Source organism: Carcharhinus amblyrhynchos, chromosome 29 (assembly GCF_965287045.1).
Source record: "Carcharhinus amblyrhynchos chromosome 29, sCarAmb.v2.hapA, whole genome shotgun sequence".
Taxonomy (NCBI): domain Eukaryota; kingdom Metazoa; phylum Chordata; class Chondrichthyes; order Carcharhiniformes; family Carcharhinidae; genus Carcharhinus; species Carcharhinus amblyrhynchos.
In genome coordinates this window covers 21950415-21965747 of record NC_137352.1, presented here as the reverse complement: position 1 = coordinate 21965747, position 15333 = coordinate 21950415, and the positions used below count along the sequence as shown (strand labels likewise).

At 37.6% G+C, this 15333-nt stretch overlaps 1 protein-coding gene across 12 annotated transcripts in view; it reads right to left on the bottom strand.

Annotated features, from left to right (window-relative positions):
- The window catches only part of gramd1ba (GRAM domain containing 1Ba), a 689080-nt gene that overhangs the window by 94672 nt on the left and 579075 nt on the right, over positions 1 to 15333 (bottom strand). For 11 of the 12 annotated variants that reach the window (XM_080214716.1, XM_080214711.1, XM_080214713.1 and 8 more), the window contains one exon: positions 1719 to 1739. The exons of the other annotated variant lie outside the window; for it this stretch is intronic. In XM_080214716.1, the coding sequence (XP_080070842.1) occupies positions 1719 to 1739 (21 nt within the window). The remainder of the gene's footprint in view (positions 1 to 1718; positions 1740 to 15333) is intronic. 12 annotated transcript variants of the gene reach the window in all.

Genomic DNA, 15333 nt, shown 5'->3' with positions numbered 1-15333 from the left:
TTTTTTTCAATTTTGCTGATGCTTTTTAAAATGATCAAACTGTTTAACATATCACACCATGTGTTATAATACAACAAAAAGTCTACATTGTTAAACACAACTTTCCTAGAAATCTCAAAATGTACTTCCATAGGATATGTGATGTGTTGTGCTGAGAAACAGGCATTTTCAGTCCTAGGTTTTTTTATGATAAATTAGAGACAGGGCAGGATTCTCCAATCTCGTAACCCTTACCACTGCTGCCAGCAAGAACAGAGAATTTGGCGCTCAGCCAAAACTCAATTCATTGCAGCAGGACTGGAGAATCCTAGTCCCAGGCCATAGTACTTGGGTAACAGATTCCATTACATGCAACTAATGTAGAAACACAGAATTTGCTCCCAGATGTCACACTGCTTGGGTTACCTTTTGTTAAGAAACCATTCATGCAATCTGATTGTTCTCCACTGAAGTTGATTTTTCTTTCCCACGTTAAGTACACTCTGATCTTACAGTAAACACATATTTCGATATCAGAAAGTAAATACCCAATGCAACTGAACACTAGCATTATTTACATAGCATGCAGAGAAAGAAAGATGCAACTATACTCAGCCTTATGATGTTAAGTATATCCAATAATAATGCAATGCTGAATATAATGATGTTAATATAATCAATAATGCGTTGCTCAAGACATGTACAATCCTTTTAAGCAAATATTATTCTATGTATTTCATGCATGCAAGAAAGCAAAGAAAACAACACGATATGATGAGGTTAGCATCTCAGCATGCACCATTAGTACCCCTGATCAAAATGCATTCCATAAACTCATTATCAAAAAACTTCTTCATTGAAAGGAAGCAGCATTTGCTGCTGGTGGTAAATATTAATAACTAATAGCTACCTCAGAGGCTGGGCAATGGTGATATCTAAAACACGACTGTTCCAGAGAAGACAAAAAGTAATCAGTGGTAAAGCAGGTCCTTAAACAATAGCCAAACTTTCTGCTCACATCAGTTGATCTGTGTTGTGAAAGAAATTCAATCAATCCCTTCAACTGAAGCCCAAGTTAAAAGTGAATCACAGCGATGTATTTATTGATGGACTACAAGGATATTCAACAGATGCACTGTTTCAATGCAACTGCAGCCCAAGTTAAAAATTGAGGCAGCAAAGAAAATGGGAGATGTTTCAATCAGATTGAGAGTCACCCTGCTGCATCAACAATTCAGTTGAGGCATTTATAGTCACTGACACGTTTTGTGCTATATCCATTCCTGTAATGGTAGATACAGGGCCAATAATGGCCAGTACATTCTCCTGTAGAGTCTTATTTCAGTACTTGATATTGCATATTGATAATTTTAAAAACATGTGGCTCTCTTTCTGATAACAAAAGGCAATTAACAGAATCTTAAAACAATATACACTCCACTTGTGCTTTAAGATTTCTTTGACCAAATTAATTCAGAAGTTCTTGTGATGTACACAGCTGGGAAAAGAAACTTCAATTTGAGACTAATCTTTTAATTGCCTGCCAACATGACATATAAGATCTAAATTATTCATTCATGCAGGTTGTTCAATTTATATTGAAGCTATTTATTTTTTGAGAGCACATGCAATATAAAAAATAGTTGACTAAAATCACTTACAGCAGTCAAATGGGATCATTTGTGCTCTGACGGACGACTAACACAAAGAAAACATAGATATTAAACAGGAAGACTTACGTTGTACCAGCTCTGGCTTTTCTGTAAAAGAACAAAGCAAAAAAGAACTGTAAATATTGAAAGTGGAAAACAAAGTATTCAAGGAAAAGGCAGGAAAAACTTATATGTTATTATGTCCCTAGTTGTCCCTAACCTGCCCACTGGGAAACTGACAGGATTGGGTGCAATGCAATGCTAGTTTTATATCTCACCCAATTTTACTCTCCATTGAAGTAAGTGGAGACCAATATTGGATGGGATGTAAAATTGCATTTCAATGAATTCCATGGATTTTTTAGCTGGCAAGTTAAGGTAAATTTACCCCTTAGTGCCAAAGCAAACAAATTTCATTAACCCTTCAACATGTGCCAAAAACAGGGAAAATATTACTACACTAAGTGCAAATCTATAGTACTGAACCAATACGTCTTCCTAGTTATGACTTTAAACAAAGAAAGTTAATTAAATCTACCATTTTCAAAATCATTTCAGTTTTTGTTTTTTACATGGTTAAATTCCAATGACGTTCTAACCCAGCAGGAGTGCTGACATTATTTATATCTTATCATGCGATATTATTTGTTTCAAGAAAACAGGTGCTTGCTGACCAAGCTTTTGCTAATGGACATTCTGCTTCCGAAAGACTGAAAGAGATAAATGGTCTTGCCAGTAACAGTTCTGCTATGATCATGCGTCTCAAAGATTTAAAAAAATGCACAGTGATGCATTTTTATAGCAAGAGCTATAGCATTTATAATATAAAAGGGTTTACTTGTATGACGTAGATGTCACTTTTTCCATTTCAGCTACTGAAGTGGAAAAAACTGAGACTTCAATTTAACCTTGCAGAGGAACAAAAGGTGGCCTATAATGCACAAAGAAAAGCAGCTGGAAAAAGGATTTATTTTGTATAGGTCTACACAAAAAAGAGAAGTATCCAATTGAAGACACCTGTAAGAAATGGACAATTGTTCTTCATACTTAAAATGAACAAGATATTTCCAACACTCTTTGTTTAAAATTGTACTGACATATACTTTTTTAAAATAGTAAGTACATAATCCTAAAATCATTAAAGATTTTTAACACACTAAAATTGAGGCATGTATACCTTAAGTATGGCAGTTTGAAGACAAGACATGGCGAGTTTCTGATGCACCAAATTATGCTCAAATCACCTTCCTTAATTTATGCAAGTTTCTGTTAAAATTCATCTTATCAAGTAGCATTATAGAAATAATTGTTTCTTTTCTTCATCAAAAATGAACAATTTCTATAAGAATATCTAGGTCTCTGCCTGTGATTAATTCAATGTCAACATTGCTAAAAGTAACCTCAAAACTATACTGAATCATTTACCAGTTGCATAAGTGATTTCACTTGTTTCTTAGTAAATTAAATATTTTTAAATGAAAAATCTTTTTAAATACTCATGTTGACGCTTTTTTTAAGGAAAGTGAGTGCAATGAGATGAGGCTTCCAAAACCAAGACAATCTCAATATATCTCAAAATTTCTCAAGAATATCTCAAATTTACCCTTAGAGACAGTTTTATGGACGACCCCAGATTTGGGTGCATTGAATTGAATGAGCACAAAAGATCATGAGAAACACAAACTCAATACCTTTTGGGTGGAATCCATCTACGTTTTAGTACTTGTTTGGTCAATCCCATTGAGACTGCATTGGATGTTGGAAAACTGGCGGAAACATCTTCTCCCAAAGTAGTTTTAGATAGGGTGAATTAGAGTGAAACAACAATGGTACTCTAACTTAGCATTAGCTAACCAGAACTACTTCTTATATTTTGCCCTGCTTCTTTTTTCCACCTTCGAAGCACATTGCACTATCGTTATTGGTCTTTCAGTTTTAAAAAAACTCTCAGAACTTCAAGTATCTTCTAATTCATGACTCTATATACATTGTGACATCTGAGAATATTTATTAGCCATATCAGTCCTGTGAATTCGCTTTAATCTCGCCATGCCAGGTTATAGTGACTATGCAATCTTCTCATTCAATCTAATAAACCTCTTTGTAATGCACTTTGTTAAAGATCATCTTTCCTTGAAAAACAACTGTAACTCAAATGAGTCACAATGCAAACCATATAATTAATTCAAATTCAATTATTATACTCATATCAAATAATTTTTAGATACATATGAGGAAAGGATGTTGAAATCATGTAACAGAGGGAAAATTCAGTCAATAAATTTTAATTTTAATGGTTAAGTTACAAAAGTAATGATGTTGCAAGCTGTCGAGAATTATGTCTAAATGACAGTGGCAGTGGCTAGCGCCTCTGGCTCACAGCACCAGGGACCCGGGTTCAATTCTGGTCTTGGGTCACTGTCTGTGTGGAGTTTGCACATTATCCCTGTGTCTGAGTGGGTTTCCTCCCACAGTCAAAAGACATGCTGGTTAGGTGGATTGGCCATGCTAAATTACCACTTAGTGTCAGGGGGTGAGCTAGAGTAAATGTGTGGGTTTATGGGAATAGGGCTAGGTGGGATTGTGGTCGGTACAGACTCAATGGGCCGAATGGCCTCCTTTTGTACTAAGAATTCTAAAATTTCTGTGTCAGGTTCAAACTGATGGCAAATTAGTATCATTGCAAAATATAGCCTCAAAAGAACACACATCTTTACATCCTTCAATTAATCTGTATAATTTTATTTTGAAACAATTCAGCGTCACCAAGTGACCAGACTTGTGCAGCTATTTAAAAATCTAATTAAAGGTATTTTCATGTTTTGTTTCTGGACACCAATTCAAATTGTTGAACTGAAAAATCTGTTCGTGTCCATGCAGATGCTACGTGATCATATATATGTACACACACAAAGGCAACAAATGCATCCACTTTTAAGTTAATTTTCCCTGTATTTGTTTATTTTGATTTGCGAATTGACAGCTGCAAAATGGCCAAGTCCCTGCGCTCAACCACTTCACAATACAAGAGCTGGTACTTTGTTTTACAAAGTTTGTAGACAAATAGCTATTCATCAATCTGCCTTCCAATCACATCATTGTGGAACCAAGATTATTAAAAAAGGCAACAGTGAGCTATTGGAAAGAATTGTGGAATTATTATTCATTTGATCAATTATAAAGCATGTTAAATTTAAACATAAATCCTTAACATGAAATAAATTAAGTATTTGAGAGAAATATATTTCAACATAGCAATAAACTATAACCTATTATGAAAGAGTACATTTAATTTAGATATTTTAGCTCATTAGGCTGAGAGATCATTCAGAGGGGGCACTTCCTTCCAAGGCTATTTACCAGGCAAGAACTTTCTTTTCAATGATCCCTCAGAATAAACACTTAATTTTATTCTCTGGTCTAAACAACACTCTGAGCAATGTGTGTATGTGTGTGTGTTTGAGAGAGAGAGAGTGTGTGTGTGTGTGTGTGTGTGTGTGTTTGTTTGTGTTTGTGTGTGTGGGTGTGTGTGAGAGAGAGAGAGAGAGACAAAGTTTTCAAACTGATCTTCATTTTTTATGATTCACATTTTTGAAGCTTTCTCCTTAAATGTTAGTAAATTTTGTGAAGATGTTTTTCATACTATAACGTTAACACAGGATTAGAAGGGATGGGTTTTACAAAAAAGTGAGTGGGTTTTACAAAGAAATATCCCCATCTTATAAAACTTTGTCATCGCCAGTCTAATTCCGTACTCAGAAGGTTATCACAAAACGAGCAATTATCTTGACAATTATAGTAACTATGAGAATATATATATTTGTCAATTACAGACAACATTTTTGAATACAGCATGCAAATCTCTAAGTTATTTCAACATCAATAAATATATTGGTTTGTATAACTTTCAAGATGGCAAATTGTAATCATGGGAAGCAGCTAACCATGGGCAGTATTTTCCAGCACTGCAAACGGCAACCCCCTCCCAACCCCGTCACAGGTGGCAGAGGGTTTGAACAACAGGAGATCCCACTGGCCAACTGCAGGCTGCCTCCACAAAACAGGGGGGTGGGGGTGGCTGTTTTGTTTCCCACAATAATTATGCATAATAGCATATATGGGGGACAACTTTCCCACCTTGTCGCGCTTACCGCATATTGCATCGATCCCAGACCTAAAAATTGGAAATGTGGCATGGCATGATAATGGTGAGAATCACTGTTGGTTTCCACTAGCAGAGAACTGGCATGATGTTCATACCAGGGGGGCTTGAAGACCACTGAAGCCCCTGGGTAGTCGGGAGCACAGCTAGGCAGTGCCACCATGATGCTGCCAAGATCTCTGGCAGTGGTTACCAGACTCCTCAGTAGTGGCCACCAGGTAATCCAATGGCACCAGTTGGACACTGCCAGTGTGCCAGGACAGTGGTAAGGGGATGGGGCTTTGGGGACCATGAAAGGGGGGTGGGGGGAGGGGGGCTGTTCATGGGTGGGAATCATGATGGGGTGGATCTTGGTTGCTGGGATTTGCTGTCCAATTTGCTCCTTAATAATAGTGAGCACCAAGAGGTTTACCATTACTATTATAATAAAATGCAAGCCACGATGTGAAAAGTCCAGCATAATAGATGTGCCTCTGGTAAGTGTTACAATTACTTCTGGTAACACATTTCTCACTCTTTCAGCTCATTATGAACACATTCTACGTTAGGCTAAAGCACACATTAAAGATGAATAGAATAAGTTCTTAATGGTTATCCACAGCTCTGCTCCTTACTTAATAGATTCAACACTCTAATGCACAGTGTACATAAAGAAGGGCTCGTTTCAGCAATAAACAATCTTCCACAATGGAGAGAGCAGTTGAGGGCGAGGTGTATTTATCTGCTGCTTTTTTGTACCATGTGAATGTCAACTTCTCCCTCAGTACAATTAGTAATTTGACTTAAATTTAACAGTTGCTGTCTAGCTTTCCCAGGCTGTAGGAAAATCTGACAACGAAAGGTGTGTGAGAGTTGTCAGAAGGGAAATGTCCTTTACGACACAACTTGTCAACCAGGAGGAGCAAGGTCTTTTCAGCAGGGGAGGAGAAATAATGGACATTTTCAAGTGAGTTAAGCAATTCAATAATACTTGAGAAATGGGGTTGCCCTAAAAATTAGCTAGAAAGTTATGACTTAGTAGAAACAGATGGTAGAGCGGTTAGCACTGCTATTTCACAGCATCAGGGACCCTGGTTCAATTCTCAGCTTAGGTCACTATCCTTGCGGAGTCTGCACATTCTCCGCGTGAATTTCCCCCCCACGCTCCGGTTTCCTCCCACAGTCTGAAAACCAGATCAAACTCAACATCTTAAATTCAGATTTGCCATAGGATTTGTACTTATCTTCATTCAGTCAGTCATCAGAATGACATCATATCATTGTATGATTGTACACCTTCACATGAGTCGTCAGTTATGTGTCATGGGAGTAATTTCACACAGTTTACATTTCAGTGCAAAATTATAAGTCTGCTCCCTGACTCCGCTACTTAATAAATGGCACATGGTAAGCTCCTGTTTAAAACAGTGAGGTATCTAATGCATGCTGTTCATTCCACTGCTTTTCTTTGTTACGTGGTACTAGCTCATACCTTTGTTTGGTTCTTTGTTATCTGATTCAACTGGTTGTTGAAAGTCACAAAATATGGATTAGAATTGGAACAATATTACAATTGTCTACACAGTTGTAGAGAGTTTAGGCCTTAGTGAAGTCCTGTTTGATTTCACTTTGATTTCTTACTGTGAAATCATTGCAACAGTAAATGCTATGGACAGAAATCCCAACGTAATTAAGTGATCTCTATTTTTCATGACTTTATAGTTGCAGGATTCCTTGTCGGGCCCAGAACACACAATCATAGAAATAAAAGGCAGAAAGGTTTGATGCTGATCTGCTCACAGGCAATTTTTGCAATGTGTGTCTGCTACCAGTCATTGGTCAGACTCTAAATTAAATAAACTTAACTTTTTGTTAAGTGCCATTCCTAAAGATTGAAATGTCACTAAAATAGATGTGGAAATATAACTTTGTAAATCCAAATTACAGGCCAGCACCTCGAAGGAATTAGTTGCTTGACTTACTTAGTTGAGTATTTCAAGGAAGAAAAAGGATCATAATATTTCACAATGGCCTGTAGAGGGCTCTCTTTCCTTTGATTCTTAAAAATCACTGAACTAAAAACTGCATTAGGTTTTGTTTCTCCCTTTAATCCTGCTTTGATGGAACATCTTTTACTTCAGCTCAGTTAAGGTCAGGCTCCTACCCAGATTCCCATTAACAATCAAGGGAAAAGGTTCAACTCTGCTTTACAATGACTTCGTAAAAAGTCTGACAACACCAGGTTTTAGTCCGACCGATTTATTTGATAGTAAACGCACAAGCTTTCGGGTTAGTCCCTTTGTCAGGTGAATGGAGAGTTCTGGCCTCAGACAGAGCATATAAAGCACAGACAGTTTACAGATTACTGAGTAGAATGCGAATCTTTACACCTAACCTGCTGTTCAAGTCTTGAAGTGGCCGACAATGTGAGACTTGAACAGCAGGTTATCAGTAATCTGTAAACTGTCTGTGCTTTATATGCTCTGACTGAGGCCAGAACTCTCCATTCACCTGACAAAGGGACTAACCCGAAAGCTTGTGCGTTTACTATCAAATAAATCGGTCGGACTAAAACCTGGTGTTGTCAGGCTTTTTACTGTGTTTACCCCAGTCCAACGCCAGCACATCCACATCATTACAATGACTTCAACAGAACTTAAATTCTGTAACTACTAACTGGTTGACTTCAACAGTGCAGGTAGGGTTATTTTTATGATCTACTTCGTAGCTCAAGAATCTGTAAGCAAAATGAATGCTTCTGATCCTTTTATTCAAGGATCATAAAAGAGGGGTCTTAGGGGTTTCTACGAGAAGGATTAGCATTTTTGCATACAAAATTCACACAACTGGAAGTACAAATAAATTCACCCACACGACAAACAAATGCTTGGTATTTTGGTGGATTTAAGTCTACAGGCAGTAAATATTTAAAAAGTTATCCTCAATGTGAAAAACAAATTCAATATATAAAGGGGTTAAAATGTTTTGTTTTGGCATGCCACACTCAAAGTCCAAAGGTATGCCGGTTAAGTGAATTGGCCATGTTAAATTCTCCCTGCGAACCCGGACAGGTGCTGGAGTGTGGCGCTGGGGAATTTCACAGTAACTTCACTGCAGTGTGAATATGTGCCTACTTGTGACTAATAAATAAACTTTAACTTTAAATGATGGAAATCTTGAACAATATTACTGTGGGAAATTTGATCAGGAAGGAGATGCCAATTAGCGCAATTGTTATTAAATCCTGCCAGTTTACTGGTGAGAGTCGGTGAGCTCAGCTGGCTAGTTCCTGGTGCAGAGTGACGCCAACAGTGCAGGTTCAATTCTTGTACAAACTGAGGTTATTCATGAAGGTCTCGCCTTCTCAACCTTGCCCCATCACCTGATCCTCAGGTTAAAATCGCCACCAGTCAGTGAAGTCTATAATCACCTAGGACTCTAGGGACTTTACTTTTGTGAGGAGTCAGTTAGCTCAGTTGGCTGGACGGCTGGTTTGTGACGCAGGGCGATGCCAACAGCATAGGTTCAATTCCCATGCCAGCTGATGTTATTCATAAGGGCCCACCTTCTCAACCTTACCCTGTGCCTGAGATATGGTGATCCTCAGGTCAGGTCACCACCAATCAGCTCTCCCCCTCAAAGGGGAGATCAATCTATGGTCATTTGGGACTATGGTGATTTTACCTTATGTTACAAGAGAAACCATATTTTGTATTCAAATACAGTGACAATCATCATACATGGGAGGAGCAATAGTTGAGGCAACACAAATGCTACTTGTTGATGGGTGAATAACTACGACCTTTTGGAACCTAACTTAGCCTTGCCAATGCTATGCACATGCTGTTAATCTGTAAAATCTCCAGTTCTACAAGAAACCTAACTAGCAAATAAGGAACAAGTTCTTGAAAGCTGAACAACCATAGGAGCTTTAATAAGTGCCCAAGTATATATGATCCTGCTATCTCAAATCGCATAGTGATCTGCCATTGGGTGTCTCTGTTACTTACATTGAACTCTGGAATTTGACTGTCCTATAGGGGTATTTCTAATGAAATTTCATAGAATTGTAGAACGTTAACAGCACAGAAGGCGGCCATTTGGTCTATTTCACTGGCTCTCTGAAAGAACTAAAGAACTTATACAACTCTAACTGTGGTCAAAGTAAATTCTGGGTCTGGCTTGATGACAAGCTCTACAAGGTCCCCACAAACTATGTCTCCCAGCTGCCTGAGGAGCTTTCACACTAACATTCATTTTTATAGTGTCTTTAATAAAATGCTTCACAGAAGTGTTAGATAAAATTTGAAACCAACCACACAAAAGGAATAGCAAGCTTTGTGACCAAAGGTCAAAAAGTAAGCAACTTAAAGACAGACATGGAGTGGTAAGAGGTTCAGCGAGGGAATTTGGGAATTTAGGATAGTTGATGGCATGGCTACCAATTATGCAGCAATTAGAATCAGAAAATGGGAGCACAGAAATCTTGGAGGGTTGTTGGGTTGGAGAAGTTACAGGCAAAGGGCAAGGTCGGGGGCGGGGGGGGGGGGGGATTTGAAAACAAGGATGAGAATTTTCTAACCGAGGTACTGTTGGATTGGGAGCCAATGTAAATTAACAAGCATAAGATGATGCATGAATGGAACTTGACATGATTTCAGATACGGGAACAGAACTGGGAATAATGGATGTGAATAAGACCAGTTGCAATCATTCATTCATGCCTTTGTTCGGTGTTTATTTAATGCACATGCTCAACATTTTTGGATTAATTCCATATACTTGAGCATCACCGGAACCTCACTTCATTATCCTAGTGAGGATTTGATCATATTCAGCATACTGTTAGTAATGACATAGGCTTAAATCTCTAGTGCATTTGTACACTCCCTCCAAGGAAAGTACTGGCATATCTGAGAAATGGAACAAATTCACTTTCTTCCATTGATGACATCAATTGCACTCAGGAGAGCCGGAGCCTTACTCAGGTGTAATGTGGTGTTCTATCTAGATATCTTAAATTTAAGCAATGTACATTAATGGCACCACTGGGGAAGACTGTGGTGAGGTTATCACAAGCTTGGAAAAGAGTTAGAAATCTAAATATAAGGAACTGGCAAAAATCAATTCCCAGTTCAATGACCCTTTTGATGACAATAATTCATCTCCCGTTGGACAGACTCAGGAAATTCTTTGCAGCCAATTTCCCTCATGAGAAGAAATCAATATTAATTGTTTTAACAACATCCTGAAAAGCAATTTGACAAACAGAAGAAAGTAAAAACGAATCATAAATCTTTAGAACTGATTTTCTTGAATAGGGGGTTCTGGCTGGGCATCCTATCACCACCATTCTCTGAAATATGATGCAAGATGTGTTCCTGGAAGCTGTTAAGATGCCAAAATGGGGAAATCACTCAGTTGTTCAACACCAACATTCCTGACTGTGATGAATGCAATTAACAATGGGCATCTGTCTTGGATACTGAGCCTGATTATGTGAAGCAGCATAATGACTAAAGTACTGAGCAATGAAGTAATTTCAATGGTAAAATGCAGGCTTAAATGTTAAATACAACTGGGCCTGAAACTTTCTTCCTACAAATTCACTGATTTTTGTCATTTCTGGTTCTGTATATTGACAAGCCTGATAAAATGTAAAGATGAGCAGAAAAAATTAGAAATGTTTAAATACAATTGTGTGTTTGTAAATTGATTTGGTTGATGATCTTCCTCTGCTCAAGCTTGGTGAAAGGCTGTCCAATTATAGTTCTGGATGACTGAAGGGGTGTCAGTGACACTAATGTTGTTTTAAGTCCAGGAAAAAGATTAGCCAGGTATTGATTTCAAGTGCCATCATTCTGTGATCTAGCTGCTGTCAAATTCGTGAAGCAAGATTAATCACAATTAGCATATTTTTGAAAAGAGATCTTTTTTGTCATATTGCATTTTTACTGAACATCAACATCAAAGTTTGAGTTTCAGTTTCTCAAACTGCACAGACTACCTTTGCCAAACTAGAATTTCAATTTTTGTCGGATGCTAAGGGATAGATTAACGTTCAATTCAACTTACTTATATGCCTGTTTATCATTTCAACTGCTTTTTCATTCCATTGTATTTACCACTTCCTCTTACTGGGCCACTGAACAAAAGTTACAGGGGATCAGGTGCTTTTAATGTAATGTACATCTGACCTAGAATAAACATATCTCTCAGTTACTGTGCTTAACTTTTACATATGAATAAAAATCATAATTAATGTATTAATTGTTTATCCTTTGCAATCAGCAGTTAACTAGTGGCACAACATTTTTAATGCCATGACTAATGATTAACAACTTGAAAGATAAGTAAGTAAAACTACATGCCATCTTACTTAATGCCTGAGGTCAAATGTTAGAGTTTTTAAACAACTCTAACACTGCAGCAAATTGATCTATGTTTTATACTGTATAGAAGACACATTCCTGTTATTCCACATGAGGAATTTTTAATTGGGGCATAGCTTTAGGCAACTTTATGCAAAGACAAGGAGAAGAGGGCAAAATCAGGACTTAATCAAGTAACTATACCAAGAATTATAATGCTGGTGTTCTCCAATAGGTCTACAGGTTGAAAAGACAATGATTGGTGGGTTGCACAGCGTCTTATTCTCTGAAGTTCAGGGGGAAATATTTCTGAGATCACAGGATGTGGCTGTAATGTGCTGAGTCTACACAAAAACCTAAAGTGATTTCATTCCTTGCCTGAAGCCTAACAAAAAATGTTTTGATATTTTGTTAAAAGCTGTAGGGTCATTAGAATTTGGAAATTTTTGTGGACTTTTCTAAGTATTCAAAGAGTACTGTCCATCCCTTTATTCCCTTAGCATTCTTACCTTCTGTCTACACACTTTCTATATTCAACCTTGGCATCATCTAATCATTACATTTTGGCTCAACTATTCCACTGGGATCTCCCTCTCATCCTTCAACCTTCATAGGCTTCAGCCTTTTCACAAATCTTCTGGCTGTAGCCGATATGCAGGTAGTTCTTAGAATCCCTACAGTGCAAAAGAGGCCATTAAGCCCATTGGGTTTGCACCGACTTTCTGACGGAGTATCTTACCTACACTCTCTCCCTGCCCTATCCTTGTAACCCCACACATTTAACATGGCTAATCCATCTAACTTTGACATTTTGGGCCACTAAGGAGCAATTTAGCATGGCCAATCTACTCAACCTGCAGATCTTTGGATGGTAGGACGAAACTGGAGTACCCAGAGAAAACCCATGCAGACACAAGGGAGAATGTGCAAACTCCACACAGTCACCCAAGGCTGGAATTGAACGTAGGTCTCTGGCATTGTGAGGCAGCATTGCCAACCACTGTGCTTTTAATGATCCTTTCCAATCCTGATTCTCTCTCCACAACATGTGAAGGAAAGCTTAGGATCTTTACAGGGTGTCTCCCATTAATTAGGTTGCTGCTGATTCATTGTGGCATTACAAGTGTTATTATGAACAATACCACCAGGAATGAGATATTTCTCTCAAAACAAAGATCTTGCTTACAATTTAGAATGGAACAAATTATTCTGAGCTCCACAGTCCCATTTCTTATCTCAAGACTTGCTTTGGCTATCTTGTTTCACGATGTGGCTACAAAAATATGTCAACAGACATGAATCTCACATCTTGCAGTGCCATCAGAAACTAAACAACAGTCAACTAAAATGACCATTTCATTATTTGTAGCTATATTAAATATTTCCAAGTGATCTATAAGCAAAACAGAAAAAAATACTAGACATCTATAAGCTAAAAAAACTAAAAAACTTTGATTATCTATGATTAAATGAAATACTAACCACACAAAGGTACATCTATATCAATTCAAGCATCTTATATAATTCCCTATCTACATTGCTCTGACCTCTCCCTTTCTTCCAACGTTGCCTTCATTCATCTAGGCCTGACACAATGGAATTCTCTGTCCAGACCCTTCTACCACTCCATCTCTCTCCTTCTTAGAACTATTAAAAACAAATTATTGCGGATGTTGGAATCTGAAACAAAGACAGAAAATGCTGAAAAATCTCAGCTGGTCTGATAGCATCTCTGGAGAGAGAAAAGAGCTAACATTTTGGGTCTGGGTGACACTTCGCCACAGCCCTGATGAATGGTGCCCAAACTCGAAATGTAGCTCAGCTCGATCTCCACTGATGCTTTCAGACCAGCTGAGATTTTCCAGCATTTTCTATTTCTCTTTTTAACCAAGCATTCAAACACTTTTCCTGATTTCTCTTTCTCTGGCTCAGCATTTTCCAACATTAAGGGTGCAACATAAATTCAAACAGTTGTTGAATAATGTCAACATTTACCTCGTTTTCTTATGTGATTTTCTATGATGGGCTTTGGCTTTTCATCAAGTCTTTTCAATTAAACAATGTATAGATATGAAAGAAAATATGCATTCCCCTCAATCACTCATAACATGTCAAAAGATCAAACATTGTTTTATGTCAAAGGGTCTGAGAAAGTGCCATAATATAGCAGGATGTAAATTTGAGTGATTTAATTATCCCCAATCACAAAAGAGTTATGGTTCAGTTGTAACATATAATTTTGTGAATCAAAGGATGGTGAAGTAGGAAAGGAAAAGATATAATGAGTTTAGTGGTTTGATATATGACTGTTGGTGTCAGCTGCCATACTTTTTCTATTATTTCATGGGACATAGACATCGCTGGAAGGCATTTATTGCCCATCCATAATTGTCCTTGAAAAGGTAATGGTGAGCTAACTACAATTTAGTGTCTGATGAGGCTGGGCAGTTTGGAGTCAATCATTTTATTGTAGGTCTGGAGTCACATTTGGGCCAGACCAGGTTAAGGATGGCAGACTGCCTTTCAGAAAGGACATTAGTGGACCAGACGCGTTTTTATGATAATCAATGATAGCTTCGTAGTCACCACTATTCTTTCAATTCCAAGTTCACGGATTTAATTTAAATCAAATTAATTTAACAGCTACCATGGTGCGATTTGACTCAAACATTAGCCTGGGCCTTTGGATCATTAGTCCTGTGACATTGCAACTACGCTACAATCTTCCTACATATTGTTAAACAAGCTTTTTTAAAGTTATTTGTAAAAACTAAGTCATGTGGAAAGGTTGGTTTCTCACGTAGCTAGCTATATTATAGCTCCAGTACATACATAAAATTTAGTTTGCGATACACGCTATAACCAAGTATCACCCAGTTTCAGTTAGTGCATCTGATTAGTAACAAGTTGCTTCTGCCCTTTCAATGGTTGCTGCAAGTTTCATTCAAATTGTAATGTACCAGCTTTTTGGTGGTAATCTGTTGCAAAGACAGAATTCCTTCCACATAGCAAACTCAAGTAGGTGATACATATGCAGTTGTCATTTATACATTGATTCAAATGTAATAAATGAGGGTAGAGCTTGCAAGGCTAAATCTCTAGAAATAGATGCAAGGATGCAAACAAGAAGCTACTAGCATATGAAAGGAATTAAATCACAAACAAAAGCACTGGCGAAGAAAAGCATTTC